The 15,476-nt window shown below is 37.2% G+C and overlaps 2 protein-coding genes across 3 annotated transcripts in view; one reads left to right on the top strand and one right to left on the bottom strand.

Moving 5' to 3' along the window:
* The window catches only part of ngfrb (nerve growth factor receptor b), a 46,585-nt gene that overhangs the window by 10,348 nt on the left and 20,761 nt on the right, over positions 1-15,476 (top strand). For both annotated transcript variants that reach the window (XM_079595791.1, XM_079595792.1), the window contains exon 3: positions 5,859-6,218. In XM_079595791.1, coding sequence (XP_079451917.1) covers positions 5,859-6,218 — 360 coding nt within the window. The remainder of the gene's footprint in view (positions 1-5,858; positions 6,219-15,476) is intronic.
* slc4a1b (solute carrier family 4 member 1b (Diego blood group)) overlaps positions 1-15,476 on the bottom strand; it is a 74,533-nt gene that overhangs the window by 46,060 nt on the left and 12,997 nt on the right. The gene's annotated exons all lie outside the window — the stretch shown is intronic.

The following is a 15,476-nucleotide window of genomic DNA, read 5'->3' as shown; positions in this document are numbered from 1 at the left end:
TTTTTTTTTTTTTTACCTACATCTGCCTTCTGTTTACTTGGAGTTCTGTTTATTGGAGTCTCTACATTCTGCCATTACTGGACTGTAGAAGAATTCAGAAGACTCTTTTGCTTCAGTATTTAGCAGACTTGTGTTCTTCATTCAGTGCTTAATGCTGGTAGCTACTCTAAAACAGCACCATGGCTACGATAAAGACATTTGTGATAGAAGTATAGTTTGGGTTCTCTTGAGAAAAAGACATGTGCTTAATTATATTGAATGCACACTTTAAGTCTTTAAGGTGCTGTAGGACATCTGGGAAAATGCTAACTTTAGCATTTTTTAACAGAATTAGATACAGCAAGTTTTCGGTTTGTTTAGCTTGCAAAACTTGTCAGTGTGTAATAATATTTCTTGCAAGGTTTCCATGATGAGAGTCAGCTGGGCTCAGATAAAGATAGATCGTAGATCCTTTGCCAGTGCTTGTTGTCGGTTCAGAAGGAAAGTTAGGTTGTTGCTCTGTCTGCACAGCGTAGGTTAACACACTGATGACTTATTATGTCTGTGTGAACAACAGCCTGCGCAGTGGTATGCAAACACACATTGACCAACAGGAAACACATGCTATAGGACCATTCGGACCGAGCGGAACGATTGAACATTTTATGGTCCTACACCTTCCACAGACGAAATGAAATTGAAAAATGAAATTCAAAACAAACATTATGCAACATTATCTCTACAACAAAATAATCTTAAATAAAGAGTCAACAAAAACTGATGACTTTAAAGCCCATTGTATTGCATGCTATATTACAGACAAATACTCACTGCATTCTCCGTCATGCTTGTTCTGTTGTCAAATTTCTTATTCTTTTTCACAGAGAAATTAACATTTCACTCATTCAAGGCTTTGCATGAAATGTTTATTTTGAATTTCATATGGATAAATACAGTATATTTGACATTAAATGCCCATGCCTCTGTGTCTAGAGCTAATACTGTAGGGCTTCCCTGTGGAAAGTTGGCATAGGCCTACTTGTTGTAAGCGGTGAGAGTGGTACAAGGAGTGGGTAGGAATATCATTGGGGTCATCAGGTTAGCACCCTCCTTCATGATGTTTCGTTGACCCACAACATCTCCAGAGGGCTTGATGGTGACACCTGGCTTCCCAGGTACACCCCCTTCAACTCCATATCCTCCCGCCTGATCTTGCCGCCCAGTTGATGTCATTCATTTTAATCCACAGCCAAGTGCTGCTGCTTTCCACTGCATTCGCAAGGGACTTGATTGCTTGTTGGAGAGAACAACTCCTAAACCCCATTTCCCTCAGTAGACTGGTTGTGGATGTGGTGACAAAATCCCTGTATTCCACTTCCACTGGAAAAATAAGTGCTATTTAAGTGCTATTTTTAACAACATGAACATGAAAGAAATAATATTATAAAACTGTCAAATGGGAAAACATTTTACAATACGGTTACACATTGATTAATATATTTTCAAGATTAAAATTAGTTCATTAGAAGATTCATTAGTTTTAGCAGTATGAACTAACAACACAATATTGTTTGTATTATCCATTAATATGACTCGTGAAAAAAAGAATACTTTTCATTGTAGGTGTGGTAGATTTTTCCCTAAACCTAAATACGTATCTGGGTCTCGTCTCCAATCGACGTCCCCTAACAGTCGACTTCAGCTGAGTTCCCTAACTCTAACTTACTCCCCTAACTTACTTGCTGCAGCAATAATGACAGACAGACTTCAGTATGTCCTCTAAATGCTTTAATCATGGCCGATCTCAGACAAATTCCATTGAGAATCCCACCAGAAAACACAGATACAACAGTTTTTATAGATTAGAGACAACAAATAAAATCATCGTGAGTGACTAACATGTCACCTTCTATAAATATGATTGGTTCAATTGGAAAATTGAACCAATCATATTCAATTTGAAACCCTTTTTGAGATCGCAAACTGAGATGAGTGATTGTAAAGAAAGGGATCTTCTTGGCTATATATAATCCATATTGAACTTGTTACTGCCAATACACACAACATACTCACGACATGCTTGAGCAAGCAAGACATACTGCTGCTGTAGAAGCATACATGAATCACCCCTGTAGCAGATCTATACAGGTGGAGCTGGGGAAGGTGGAGGGTTTCTGAAAGCGAGCTGCAAACTGATACAGCAAACAATAGGCAAGAATTTCAATGTTGAGCAGCAAGCTCATTGGCTACTAATACAGCGGGAACCATTTAGCTGTGCCCTATAGAGAATGATGTAATTGCATGCAGATTGGGTTAAGGACCTATGAGTCTGCACCATCTAGAGTTTCATGACAGAACTTTGTATTAATATGATTAGCCCTTGGCTTGACTACATTATCAAACAGCTAATAATATGTTTCTAATGTTACACAAACCATGTTCCCATTCACCATCTCAGAGTCACACAGCTGCCTTCTAAAAATCAGCATCCCTAGAAATAATGTAGGAAAAGTCCCACCCCACAAATTGACTGGACTGGTTAAAAGGATCTTGAAGGTAAAGAGACATGAATGAGATATTCAGTGTTAAATATTATCCTGAGTCCGGATCAGGGAGCAGAGCAAGTCTTTAATAAAAAATGGGTTTAAGGGAACCCAAAGCATGAACCTTAATTTCTCTAATTTAATGTAGAAAAATATGCTTTGTATCCGTCTATTGTGAGTAGGGGAAGCAGCACACCTCTATTTAAAGAGAATACTTCTGGCTAATAGACAGACTAGTAAAAGCGACCACTTAAGCAATGGGGCTAGAGGAACCAGTGTATAGTAGAGTAAGCCAAAAAAAAAAAAGCGGATTGGGGCCGAGTTCAACATTAAGTGGTTTTCCCAGTGCACCAAATACATTGGACCAAAAGGTTATAAAATTAAAATATGGATATTTTTCTCACAAAAACACATTGCTTAAGAAGGCCTTTATTTACCCACTGGAGCCGTACGGATTACTTTTATGATGAATGGATGTGCTTTTTTGGGCTTAAGAGCCAGGATATTTTTTCATATAACTCCAATTGTGTTTGGCTGAAAGAAGTAAGTGATATTCACCTATGGCTTGAGGGTGAGTAAATTATGGGGTAATCTTCATTTTTATAGATGAATTTTCAATTTAATTTAATTTAATTTAATTTAAATTAATTTAATTTAATTTTCAATTTAAAATGTTTTAATGCAACTGTGACCTGGCTCGAAGGGTAACACCGCTGAATGCGCTTTCTCTCCAGCAATATAGATCTCTTTTTGCTCTTTGTGAGGCAATTGGAAGAGAGTGATCACTGTACGCAAACCACTCGGCTCCTAAGCAAAAATCTGAATGAGTGGATGCTTTCTGCCATCTTAAATACCCGTATATGTGGGGGAGTGGCTTGGCATGCAAATTCCACTCGCCAATAGCATTACCCGTTTTTCTACAACTCCCAAGTAAGACCCCAATTGCCAAAAACCACCAACGTTGTTCATGAATATTGGACCTTTTCAGTTTTTCAAATGTTTATATTGAATTTTCATTAAATATAGTTTACAAGTTTTAAAAATATCTGCAGTCTTGCATTGAAAAAATTGTGGTATGATTAAAAATAGTATTTAACATCACTTACTCACTCTGAATAATGACTGTATTATGCTAACAAAACTCTTTTATGGGTTTGATCAGGTAGAAAAAGCAATTTCATGATTTCTGTCATAATTTTTTTAATATATTTTGGCTTTATATTGGCAGTTCGAATAGATTTCCTTTTTTGGAAATTGATAAATAAAGCTATTGACAGAATGTTACCTCAGTACTTTGTATTATTAATGTTGATTGACACTCTCATGACTATACTGATAAGAACCCCTTCCCCACACACACACACACACACACACACACACACACACACACACACACACACACACACACACACACACACACACACACACACACACACACACACACACACACACACACACACACACACACACACACACACACACACACACACACACACACACACACACACACACACACACACACACACACACACACACATCTGTTGTCTGTCATAATGCATAGACATTCATTATTGATGGCTAGCATTATGCTAATGGATCTCAGAGGGCAGGGATCAGGAGAAGAGTAGGGAGAAAGGCTGAGTGGACGGGATTTCATCTGCTGGAAATGCTCCCATCATAGTCTCCTAAATAAAGCCCCAATAACTGGCCCCCAGAAGCCAGAACATTACCCCCTTATCATTAGGGCCATTAGCAGCTCCAGCACACAGGGGAACCCATAATGTGCAACTCTATTTGTCCAGCACAAAAACACAATAACATTTCATCCACGTTGATGGATAGATATAAGGATAACTATGGCATTAGCGTGTTATCTTTCTCTCTGCTATGTCTGGTCACCGCTTCCATGAATGCCAGTGGCATTTACTGAAACATTTGGTAAGGTATAGGGATACATGGGGCAATGTGCCTTAAATGTGCCTCAATGGTCGCGCAGTCACACACACACACGCGCGCAAAATAGCGTCCTGAATAATTTAGTGATAGCTAGACCTCTATCCTCTAATATAACTGAATAGGATGGATGATAGGAATACAATACCATAAGCATGCAGCATTTAGATATTTTCTCTCCACTCTTTGTAATATTGACATCATAATTTAGATTCTAGATATCTATGAACACATGCTGTCAAAATACGATGCATTGCTTTCTAAAACTCTAAAATCTAAAACTCTAAAATGGACAGCCAATGAAGACGATAGGTTAGCAATATGCAAATTTGTTACAAACCTAGGTTTGTGCAGGAAGTAAGACTGGAATTACTGACGCCTCGTCTCAGGCAGGTCAGAATAAGACAATAACTCAATTGTTTGTACACTTTGATCTTTTAAACCTTTGGAGACATTTAACATTCACAAACACTGCATGAAAGGTAATATTCGATAAAGCATATTAGGGGCACTGTTTTTGTATAGCTTTTTCCCTTAAGAAAATATCTATATTATATTGTATTGTATTGTATTGTATTGTATTGTATTGTATTGTATTATATTATATTATACTATATTATTATTCTATAGAATGGTGCCAGTTAGTATTTTAGAAATCATATTTTTCTATATGCCCCAAACTGGACCCATAAGACATAGACATTGAAGGTCCACCAATATTCAGATTATTGGTCAAATACATATAAAAATGTTTTAACTATTACCTCAATACTAAATTTGTGGTTGCATTATTGCAAAGTAGGCTACCAATAGTTATTCATTGTTACTAACCCTAAGCCAAACCCTAAAGTGATACATTGTTTTTGCATGCACAGTAGTTTTAAAATGTATATAATTATAATTTGAATAGATTGCTGTGTAAATTCTGGAGTAACAATTGAATTTGATAGTCCACTTTTTACATTCCACTTAAAGTAACTTTGCAGCTACATGTCAACCCGTTATTAGAGTAATTGTAGACTGTCTGCTTAATATCTGCTAACACTTTATTTTGATGCTCCCCAACAGACATTCCACTGAGTCTGACACTCCATCAATTAGGGTTAGAAGAACTGTTACCAAACATATAACATGCTAGAAACATAATAATCACTGCAATAATGATCCGATCATAGACTCTTAAGCATTTGCATATTTAAATCCAGTGGCAGTATATAAGTGTATGCAAAAAAATTTAAAACATTTTGAACTATGATGTCAAAAGACTCCCCAAATATGATGTCAGAAAGATCAAACTATTATCTATGGTTTTAACGATAATAACCCTGAAATGCACAATATTCAGAGAGATTTTCATTTAACATTTTCTTCTTTTGTCTTCAGGTGAGACGTTCTCTGAGAACTTCAGCCACACGGAGAAGTGCCAGCCTTGCACACCATGTTTTGAACTCATGCGCATGCTGGAGCCCTGCACTGACGCCAACGACGCAGTGTGTGTCTGCGACTATGGCTTTTTCTTCAGCGGCGTGACAACGCGCTGCGAGGCCTGCACAGTGTGTCCTATGGGCCAGGGTGTGCTGATGCGCTGCAGTTTTGACCGTGACACGGTGTGCGAGGAGTGCGTGGATGACACGTTTTCAGACCAGGAGACATCTTTCGACCCCTGCCTGCCCTGCACACAGTGTGAACAGCCTGACTTGGAGTTGGAAAGCTGCACTCCTCTCAGTGACGCTGTCTGCCAAGGTAAGACAATCGAGAATCAAAATCAAATAAAAACTATAAATAGATGGATTACCATGACACAATGTGACAAATAGTTTTCTGTTACTCTCTTGCTTGTTTTTAAAATCAGTGGTCAAAAAATGACCCGATGTGTTGGCCCACAATGACTATGTTCTCTGGAGATGACAGTTAAAGCCAAATTATGACAACTAGATGTTTACATTTGCCCATGCAAGTCACCACTATGTTACTGGTTATTGGATGTTTTTTTTTTTAGCATTTTTGGTAACACTTTATTTTACAGTGTCCTTGTTACACTTACATGCGGTTACTATAGTAATAAGTATAAATTATGCATAATTACATGCAACAAAACCAAACCAAACCCTAACCCTATGTGTATGTAGTTATTCAGTACTTAAAAGTATAATTACAGTGTAACAAAGACACCTTAAAATAAAGTTTAACCCCACACCCTCATCCTAATCCTAATCCTAATCCCTATATTAAAAGTACATGTAGTTTATTATTACTCAGTACTTAAATGTAAAATTACACTCTAACACGGACACCTTAAAATACAGTTTTACTGCATTTTTTGTGTTGCTGCCTATGTGGTTGCTAAGGCGTAATATTGTACTACCACTGTTTTACCTGCTGTTGATGACATTGATGAAATTTGATCTTTCACTTCTTTCACATAATGAAATATCATAAACAGTCTCCAAATCACAGACATGATTAACAATTTGCGAAGCATGAATATTTCACAACACAGTACTTCCAAAACTCTGTAGTATACAATATTTGTTATTATTTTAGAAGCTAATGTCACAACAATATTTAAACAAATATTTCATGTTTGATACAGTATGTGTTCATTAACGGTTTATAGCTACATTACTGGTAAAACGTTTGGAATATTACGATATTTTAAAATGTGTTTGAAAGATATTTCTTATTCTCACCAAGGCTGCATTTATTTGAAGAAAAATACAGTGAAACAGTTGCAGCTGATTTCCGTTTGAATATATTTTCAAATATAATTTATTCCTTTGATCAAAGCTGAATTTTCAGCATCATTACTCCAGTCTTCAGTGTCTCACGATCCTTCAGAAATCATTCTAATATGCTTAATTTTTTTTTTTTGGAAACTGGGATACACTTATAATGGGATACAGGAATAAATGACATTCTATAATGTATTTTAAGATTTTTTTTTATATTATTATTATTATTAATTAATTTTTCATCAAATAAATGCAGCCTTGGTGAGCATAAGAGATTTCTTTCAAAAACAAATTGTAGTTATTCCAAACTTTTGACCGGGAGTGTAGGCCTACATATTTTAGTATGTTAAAAGCTGGTCTGTTATGTTTTTGTCATTTTGCAGTTTGGCTATTTACAATGAATAAAATTAAGTAAGGTGAACTTAAATGAATAAAAAAATGTATAAAAAATTATATATATATATATATATATATTGATGTAAATGAAAGGATTTTTTTGTGAAAAGACAAAACTATGACAAAATAAAAAAAAACTGTAAAAGTGAAAACATACTGTAAAAGGGACTGTTCGGTATTTATGAAATGGACCACCGGAGGAAAATAGGGTGGGTCATGTCTTTTTATTCTTTGTTGAGGGGAGGGTCATCCAACTTATTTTAGTCTAGGGGGAGGGTATTCATTTTGTATTCATGAAAACAGCAAAATTTCAAAGTGGCTTGTTTTGTGCATAGTTTTTCCATGTAGCTCCATGTAGCTCTCTCAGTCTCGGCCCCCCCATCGCTATCAGATGGGTCTGACCCAACAAAAATCCAGTTTGGCGCTGTTAGACAGTACACGCTTTGGGCATACGCGCTCAGAAAAAGTGCATCATGTCAGAACAGAACGCCAATGACATGTATACCCGGCAAAGCTTTAAAGTACGAGCAGCAAATAATGACATTTTGTGATTGCGAATAAGTGAAGTTTCCTGTGACTGTAACTCTACCACTGCATTAACATATGATGTGAATGTACGTCGAGTTTTACAGTATTGGGACTGAGGCGCCAGAACTGCAGCTGATAGAATGTGCGCTGTAGCACGATACTACCATATTTTAGTTTCTATGCTTATTGTGTTTCCACTACAATGTTAGTGAGTACATCTACTGAAACGGCCACCAAAACAGTGAGTGTGATGTGTAGAGGTTAACGCTCGTTTCACACATACTCTGTGTGCAGTGCGGTGCAGGAGCAGCACACGCTAGTGCTTTCACATGCTGCGTTTGCAGTGCGTAACTGATCCGCGGCTGTACCACAAACACATACTCACTATGTTTATTTCAAATCCAGACTAGCAACTTTTATTTAAAAGAAAGTTTTGTCAGCATTGCGATTTTCTTTGTACACATACACTCTTTAATAGATGTATTAGTTTAAACACAATTTAAACAACGTATTATTCAATGCATTAATTCTATATAGATTTATATATTAAAGGGGTGGTTGAGTATGATTTCACTTTTCTAACTTTAGTTAGTGTGCAATGTTGCAGTTTGAGCATAAACAACATCTGCAGAGTTACAACACTCAAAGTTCAAAGCAAAGGAAGATATTTGCTTTTAAAGAAAAGGACTACAACAAAGGCTGGTAGGGACTACATGACATTCCTCCCGGTTAGTGACATTAGCAAGTCTAAAATGTACATAAACCCCGCCCCCAGGAACACTCAGTCCATGTTGAGAACAAGGGGGTAATCCATCCGCCGGGAACAGAAGCCTCCCCGGGCGCCGCCATTGTAGCAGAACTTCACCTGCTGTTAGCATTCCATTGACTCCCATTCATTTTTGCGTCACTTTGACAGTGAATAACTTTACATCTGAGGCGTCCAAAGACTCCATTTGCCCATTATTTATTTCTAAAGAAACTCGACAATGTATAAAAGGCTCCATTACCTTGTACCTTACGTTATGGCCCCGTAGAAGCCGTTTTTGTAAAAATAGGCTAACGATTGCGTCATAACCTACGCGACTCTCTGTCGCACTGTAGAGAAATTACCGTATAGACCGGTGGAGAAGCTCGCAAGCAATCGGGGGGACGTGGAGGCATAAAGTCAAGGGAGTAGCCCACAGAGAGTGATAAAGTTGATCATGCTGCTAGCTCATGGACAGCTAATACTCACGCTCTCCGTCTCTGCGAGATTCGGAAGGGAATGATTCAGATTTCTCTCGGCACAGCTACTAAAAGACTGACAGCTGTCAGACACTTTGCTCGCGTCACCAAGCTCAGTTTGAGCCTGCGCAGTACGTCTGGCGATCAGGAAGTGAGTGCTTCAAATGGGCTTCACTTTTCTCCGTTGAAATCTATGGGGTCGCTGTGTCCATCTTATATACTGTCTATGGTTGAGAAGAGGAAAAGTTGTTGTTTAAGAGTACATTTGTGAGTCAGCTCAAACTTTAGCATCCATCTTTTCACATGCAATACATTTACATTACATTTATAATGCAATAGAAAGTCACTCTGTGTGCATCTCTCAACAGTTCGAGCGATTTATAGATTACCATGACAGAATATCCTAATTAAAGATAGTTAACTCCACATCAGCAACATAAATTCATAAACTAACCATTTAGAGACGTCCTGTTGCATTCTACATGTTGTCACTTCTTCTTGAGTCTCTCCATCTTTGTCTGACTCTGTTTTAACATGAAAGGCAGAACAGTTTCTGTCATTTTAGTGTGTCTGCGTGAGGTAATTGCAGCTGTTAACACACATGTGCTCTTGAAACCCCCCCCCCCCCCTTTGCAGCAGCTCATTTGCATTTAAAGGGCCAGGCACAAATCGGTGCGTTTTTGCAAACCCTCAAAAAGTGACAACTTTAACATGCTATATAAAAATATCTGTGGGGTATTTTATGCTAAAACTTCACACACACACACACACACACACACACACACAAAGGGCATTTTAGAACCCCTTTAAGTTGCTCAAGCAAGTGGTAAAATATTTAACCATGTTATATTAAAATCGCAAACATTTTAGATTAAAACTTAAAATTGACAAAAACAGCTGACTCTCATGCCTTTTCTTTTGCATTTAAATTGTAATAGCCTACAATAAATCTTCCATGTCACAAAGAACTTGTTTTTCCACCTCCACGAATGAGACGAATGTTGTTCATTATGTCGCCTTGTTGAGGTATTGTTGTTTTTGTTGCTTTACCCCGGTCTTAAAGTAAAAAGACGACTGTAAAAAATAGTGGTATATAATTAAATACATTTATGGTAAGATTACTACATTTTTATTTAATTAAATACATTTATGATGAGATTATTATATTTTCATGTCAATCTGTGTTCATTTTGACCACGAACCAATGTCTCTTTAATTGAGCGCGTGCAGGACAACCAAAATAGACTCTCTGCACTGTATACGCACCGCACCGCATTCGCAGGCAGTGTGAAAGCTCTAGCCCGTTAACATGGGTACAGAAAAAAGTCCCACCACATATGCACTGTAATCGGAGTATATGTGTGAAATGGGCGTAAGTCGTTTGTCATGGTTGTAAAAAAAACAATGGCTATCTGAACATCTTTGCCAAGTGCAAACCAGTACAGAAGAACCCCTTTTTTCACAATCATTTTGGAGGGTCATAGAAAAATGTAGGCGCAGGGAGGGTCAAGTCTATTTTGCCTATAGATCTCAAAACTCCTCCGGTCGCCCCTTAAATAAAAAACTAACAGTCCCTGACAGTTCTACCTATAGGACAGAATGTGATGGATAAATTAATAGATGAGATTTTCTCATGATCGTCGCATCATTCACAGTTCACTGTGGTGTTTGCATGTAGACAAGTAATATGACTTACCTTTTGTGATTGCTGCAGCTCACTGAACTCTCTGCTAAATGTCAGATGCTTTTGGCGTAGCCAGAAACCTAATATTTGTTGTCTTATTGCTGAGCTGAACTTAAAATTAAATTAAATTAAATTAAAATTAAATAAAAAATTAAAACAGTATCTTGAGCAATGGATCACATTCAAAGATGTGCAGTCAACATTACAGGCTTTGTTCTGGGTCTGGCCACTAACACGCTTTCAGAAGTGGATCAGAGAAAGAGGCTTTAATTGTACACAGCCCAAGTTCTGCCATTACAAAAAAAACATACTACAGTAAGTGCAGTAGGTTTCATAAATGGATTTTCAATGTAATTTCTTAATGTATTCTCATTATGCAACGCATTCTCATCCTAGTGCGTCATATACTGACACTTGTGACAAATCGTCTACATCCAACGCGCATGGCACCCTTTAGCGTCAATGTGACACGCACAGTTATGGTTGGGTTTAGGTCTGGGGTAGGGTTAGGGTTAGACCGCTAGGAGGCGCCTTCTGGCCCATTTCTATCTGCGTCTCATATTGACGCTAAAGGGTGCCATGTGCGTTGGATGTAGACGATTTGTCAAAGCGTCAGTATATGACGCCTTGGGATTACACACAATATATATAAGAGGTCATTTTGAGCATTTTATGCAATCTGTGATTCAGTAGAAAGGTGTTTTATTATCAGCTTTACCAACTGTTTTAGATGTTTCTCCTAAAATTCTTTATATCTTGGCAAATCTTGTTTCTCAATAGGTTTGCTCACATTTGCTCTCCTTTTAATTGTCTAAGAAAAACAATGAAGATAGCCTATCTTTTGTAATGTTTCATTCCTACAGATTATGGTATGTTCTGTTCTGTAAATATGTCCGCCACGCAAAAATAGCAAATCCGATCACTTAGGAACCTAATAGAACACTTCTCCTCAACAAATCACAATTTGAGGCATAAGCTGCCATTATCTTACCGCCACTTACTCTAGTATGGAAAACTTGGGAAAGTAAGAAAAGTGGTTCAGTTAACTAAATTTCTAACTTCTATATTTTTCTTGATTTTTATTTGACGTAATAAAATAAAAAAAGATAATTAATGCCATTGCCTATAGCAATAGCTAATGTGGTTTGGATCAGTTACCTATCTGCTGAGGCGTGTGTGTAGGTATGCATGCCTGATGTTTATCTGTCAATGATCAACATGAGATTTTCTCTGACCCCGCCTGACCTCTTTCCGGGGTCTTAACATGAAGGTGAGAGGTCATAGGTCACGGGTGGCTACTGATTTCAGTTCATCCTGGGTTCTATAAACATGGAAATCTCTAGAAGACAGCAAATAAAACATGTTTTTTGTTGTCCACTACAATGAAGTGAGGCGTCTGTCTCAAATAAAGAATGTTCATATGTATCAGGGACATTAGAAAATGTACTAAACTACAGACCTTATATCTGGAAATGTTTTTATTTCCACAGCATGAAGGTAAGATCTTATGAAATGAAGTGCTCGTTTTAAAATCCTCCCAGTCTACTGACATATGTTGTGATATCCGCTTCAAACATTACAATGCTCATGATAACTTTCGTTTACTCTATCCACTTCATCAGCTAATTACTCTTCGAAAGTGATGCCATAGAAATATACAGACCTAATATTCAAAGACAAAAATCTAAAGATGGCTGCATACTTGTTTCTCTTGCGCATAAGGTCTATAGATGCTGCAGAAATATAAACAATCTGAGGGTTTTCACACCTGAGTCCTTTTTAACAGAACCAAACTCAGATCTCTCGAAGTGGAACAAGAGGTGAACCAAGTGAAAACAGACTCAGATCTCTTTATGTTCACACTGTCCCTGCCCCTGAAAGTATACTCTTTTCGGTCTACTTAAGGCCCAGTATGTAAGAATTTTGCATAAAAAAAATAAATACTCTAACAATGTTATATATTTGTTCACTTGTGTACACATTATTCCAAATGTTTCCAACAATGTTTAAATCCAGAGAAATTCACAATTTTAACCAGTGTAACTTCCTCATTGCGTCACCTGTCAATTGCACTATAATCCGCGTTATCCTCGGTTTCCGCTTTTACTGCCGTTTAAACCATGGCAACACAGTGAGTCTCATGAAAAAATGTGGAAGTAGTTGTAGCATTAGCACGCCACTCTGTTGCCGTTATCGTTTGCAGCAGGTTCTGTCGCCAAATATAACTCTAAGAACATTAACGTACAAGTTAATCAAATCATTTGGAGAGATCTTCAAACAGAATTAGCCGTGATGAATACTGCGATTTGTATGGAGGCATCAAGTGAGCCAAGAGCGCTCAGACCCCTGAAGAGGACCAAGTGTCTTTGCTCTAATGGGAGATTAGTCATGTGCGAGAACAGGGACCATGAATGAAGTGGCGTGTAATTTCATTAAAAAGCGTGAAGTTGTCTTGGTGTGTGGTGTGTGTCAAAGAGACCCATAAATCGAGTGAATCTTACAAGAAAAGGTCACGTTTCCCCCCAAAATCAATAGGATAAAAAAAGAGCTTTTTTGTGCAATTAAGTTTTTAATTATTTAATTTTTTTTTGCAGTGTGACAGTTCTTCTTACCATAATGTATCAGAAAGTTTCACTTTGAAGGTTTTGTTTGAATGCAATTTTTGCATTATGGTAATGAGAATGGAAATGTGATGAATTGTTGTGAGAATACAACAACAACCTGAAAATTATATTTAAGGTTAAAAGTTAAAAGGAAACTTGATTAAACTTAGAGCAAGAGGATGCAAATTGATTAACATAAAAATTAATCATCTTAATAAATTTGTTATAATTTTCATGTTATATTTAAAAAAGTAGATCATCAAAGATTATCAAAACGAAACTATGTACAAATGGACTGAACAAGCATCGTAAACAAAAATGCAGATTGTAATATTGCCTAATTTATTTTTACAGGAATTATTTTTGCCATTATTTAAAGCTCATTTAATTTCAAACTTAAATTTAAGCTTTAATATCACTAACACGGTTGAAGGTGATTCTCATTACTGTAATACAGTTATTTTGAATCAGTAAAAAGGCAATACCACAAACACTGTCATGATAATACAAAATAAATAGTATGATTATATTTTTCACATTACAGTAATGACAATATTTGCATTTATGATAATTGTAATGGGATTACTTGTCTTAAGAATTAATGTCACAACTTCAGAATTGAAATCTAAATATTTTTGTATAATTTTAATCAGTTTTGTATAGATGTATATGTCGATTTTCGAGATATTATAAAATGTTAAAAATGAAACTTTCTAGTGGTTCATTTTTGTAAGTGGCCATGAGACACTGCAGTGTGTGTGTGTGTGTGTGTGTGTGTGTGTGTGTGTGTGTGTGTGTGTGTGTGTGTGTGTGTGTGTGTGTGTGTGTGTGTGTGTGTGTGTGTGTGTGCGCGCAAGCAAGAGGAGCACACAGAGAAGCTTTATTGGTCAATTTCCCTCCCATCCAAACCTAAAGATTTATCATCACCCATATTGACTCTTTAACTCTGACCTCTCTTTCTGCCTAGTACAATGTATGCCTTGAAACAGAGACGTCTGTCTGTACTGGACAGAAATAATCAGTCTCTTCCTGTGTTTTCCCCACCCTCCTCCTCCTATGACAATGAAGTGTGTCCATTCATGACAACTGCTCATCCTCAGCTGTCTGCACTTGTCTGGCATGTGCCCTATGACATTAGTGGACAGAGCGATGGGCTGTTTTCTGGGGTAACGCAATGCTTTACCCTCATGTGAGGGTCCAGGGGTGACGATTTGGCGTGTGTGTCTGAGCTAAGTTTTCTGCTACATTTCTGAAGCTTTTGGGCGAGTGATTCCGTCCTGCTCTCCATCTGGGATATAGATGTGATTGTGGCTGGAATTACATCACTGAAATTCCAATATGCCCAGGGTGGAATTTCAACTTCTTACAAAGTTTTTTTTTTTTTTTTTTTTTGCCAACGTTTCCAAGAGAATCCTTTCAGTTGAGAACAATTTAAATCTATTCTTTTATCTCACAATCTTCCCCCTTCACAACCCCAATGTCAAGGTTCACCCACTATATTGTGTGGCAAGAGTGTGTCCGGATGACATCACTGACATTCAAGCATAGAAGTTCATTGGCTGGTGAAGTTAACGAGAAGTGGCGGACTGGCGTTATAGATATGTTAACCAGGAATCTTTTAGGGGCGCAATTATGTTATACTTTTAAACAAGAAGATATTCAAAGATTATTCAAATAAAACTTATTTAACAAGCATAAAAAACAATATTTTGCCCACTGTAAGCCTTTTGCTTTCTTGTTTATTTCATAGTGATTTATTTAGCCATTGTCTAGCACTCACTTAGGTATAATTCACCCAAAAATAAAAATTCTGTCAGTAATTACTCACCCTCAT

Source organism: Phoxinus phoxinus, assembly GCF_949152265.1.
Source record: "Phoxinus phoxinus genome assembly, chromosome: 21".
NCBI classification, from domain to species: domain Eukaryota; kingdom Metazoa; phylum Chordata; class Actinopteri; order Cypriniformes; family Leuciscidae; genus Phoxinus; species Phoxinus phoxinus.
This window is presented reverse-complemented; position numbering and strand designations above follow the sequence as displayed.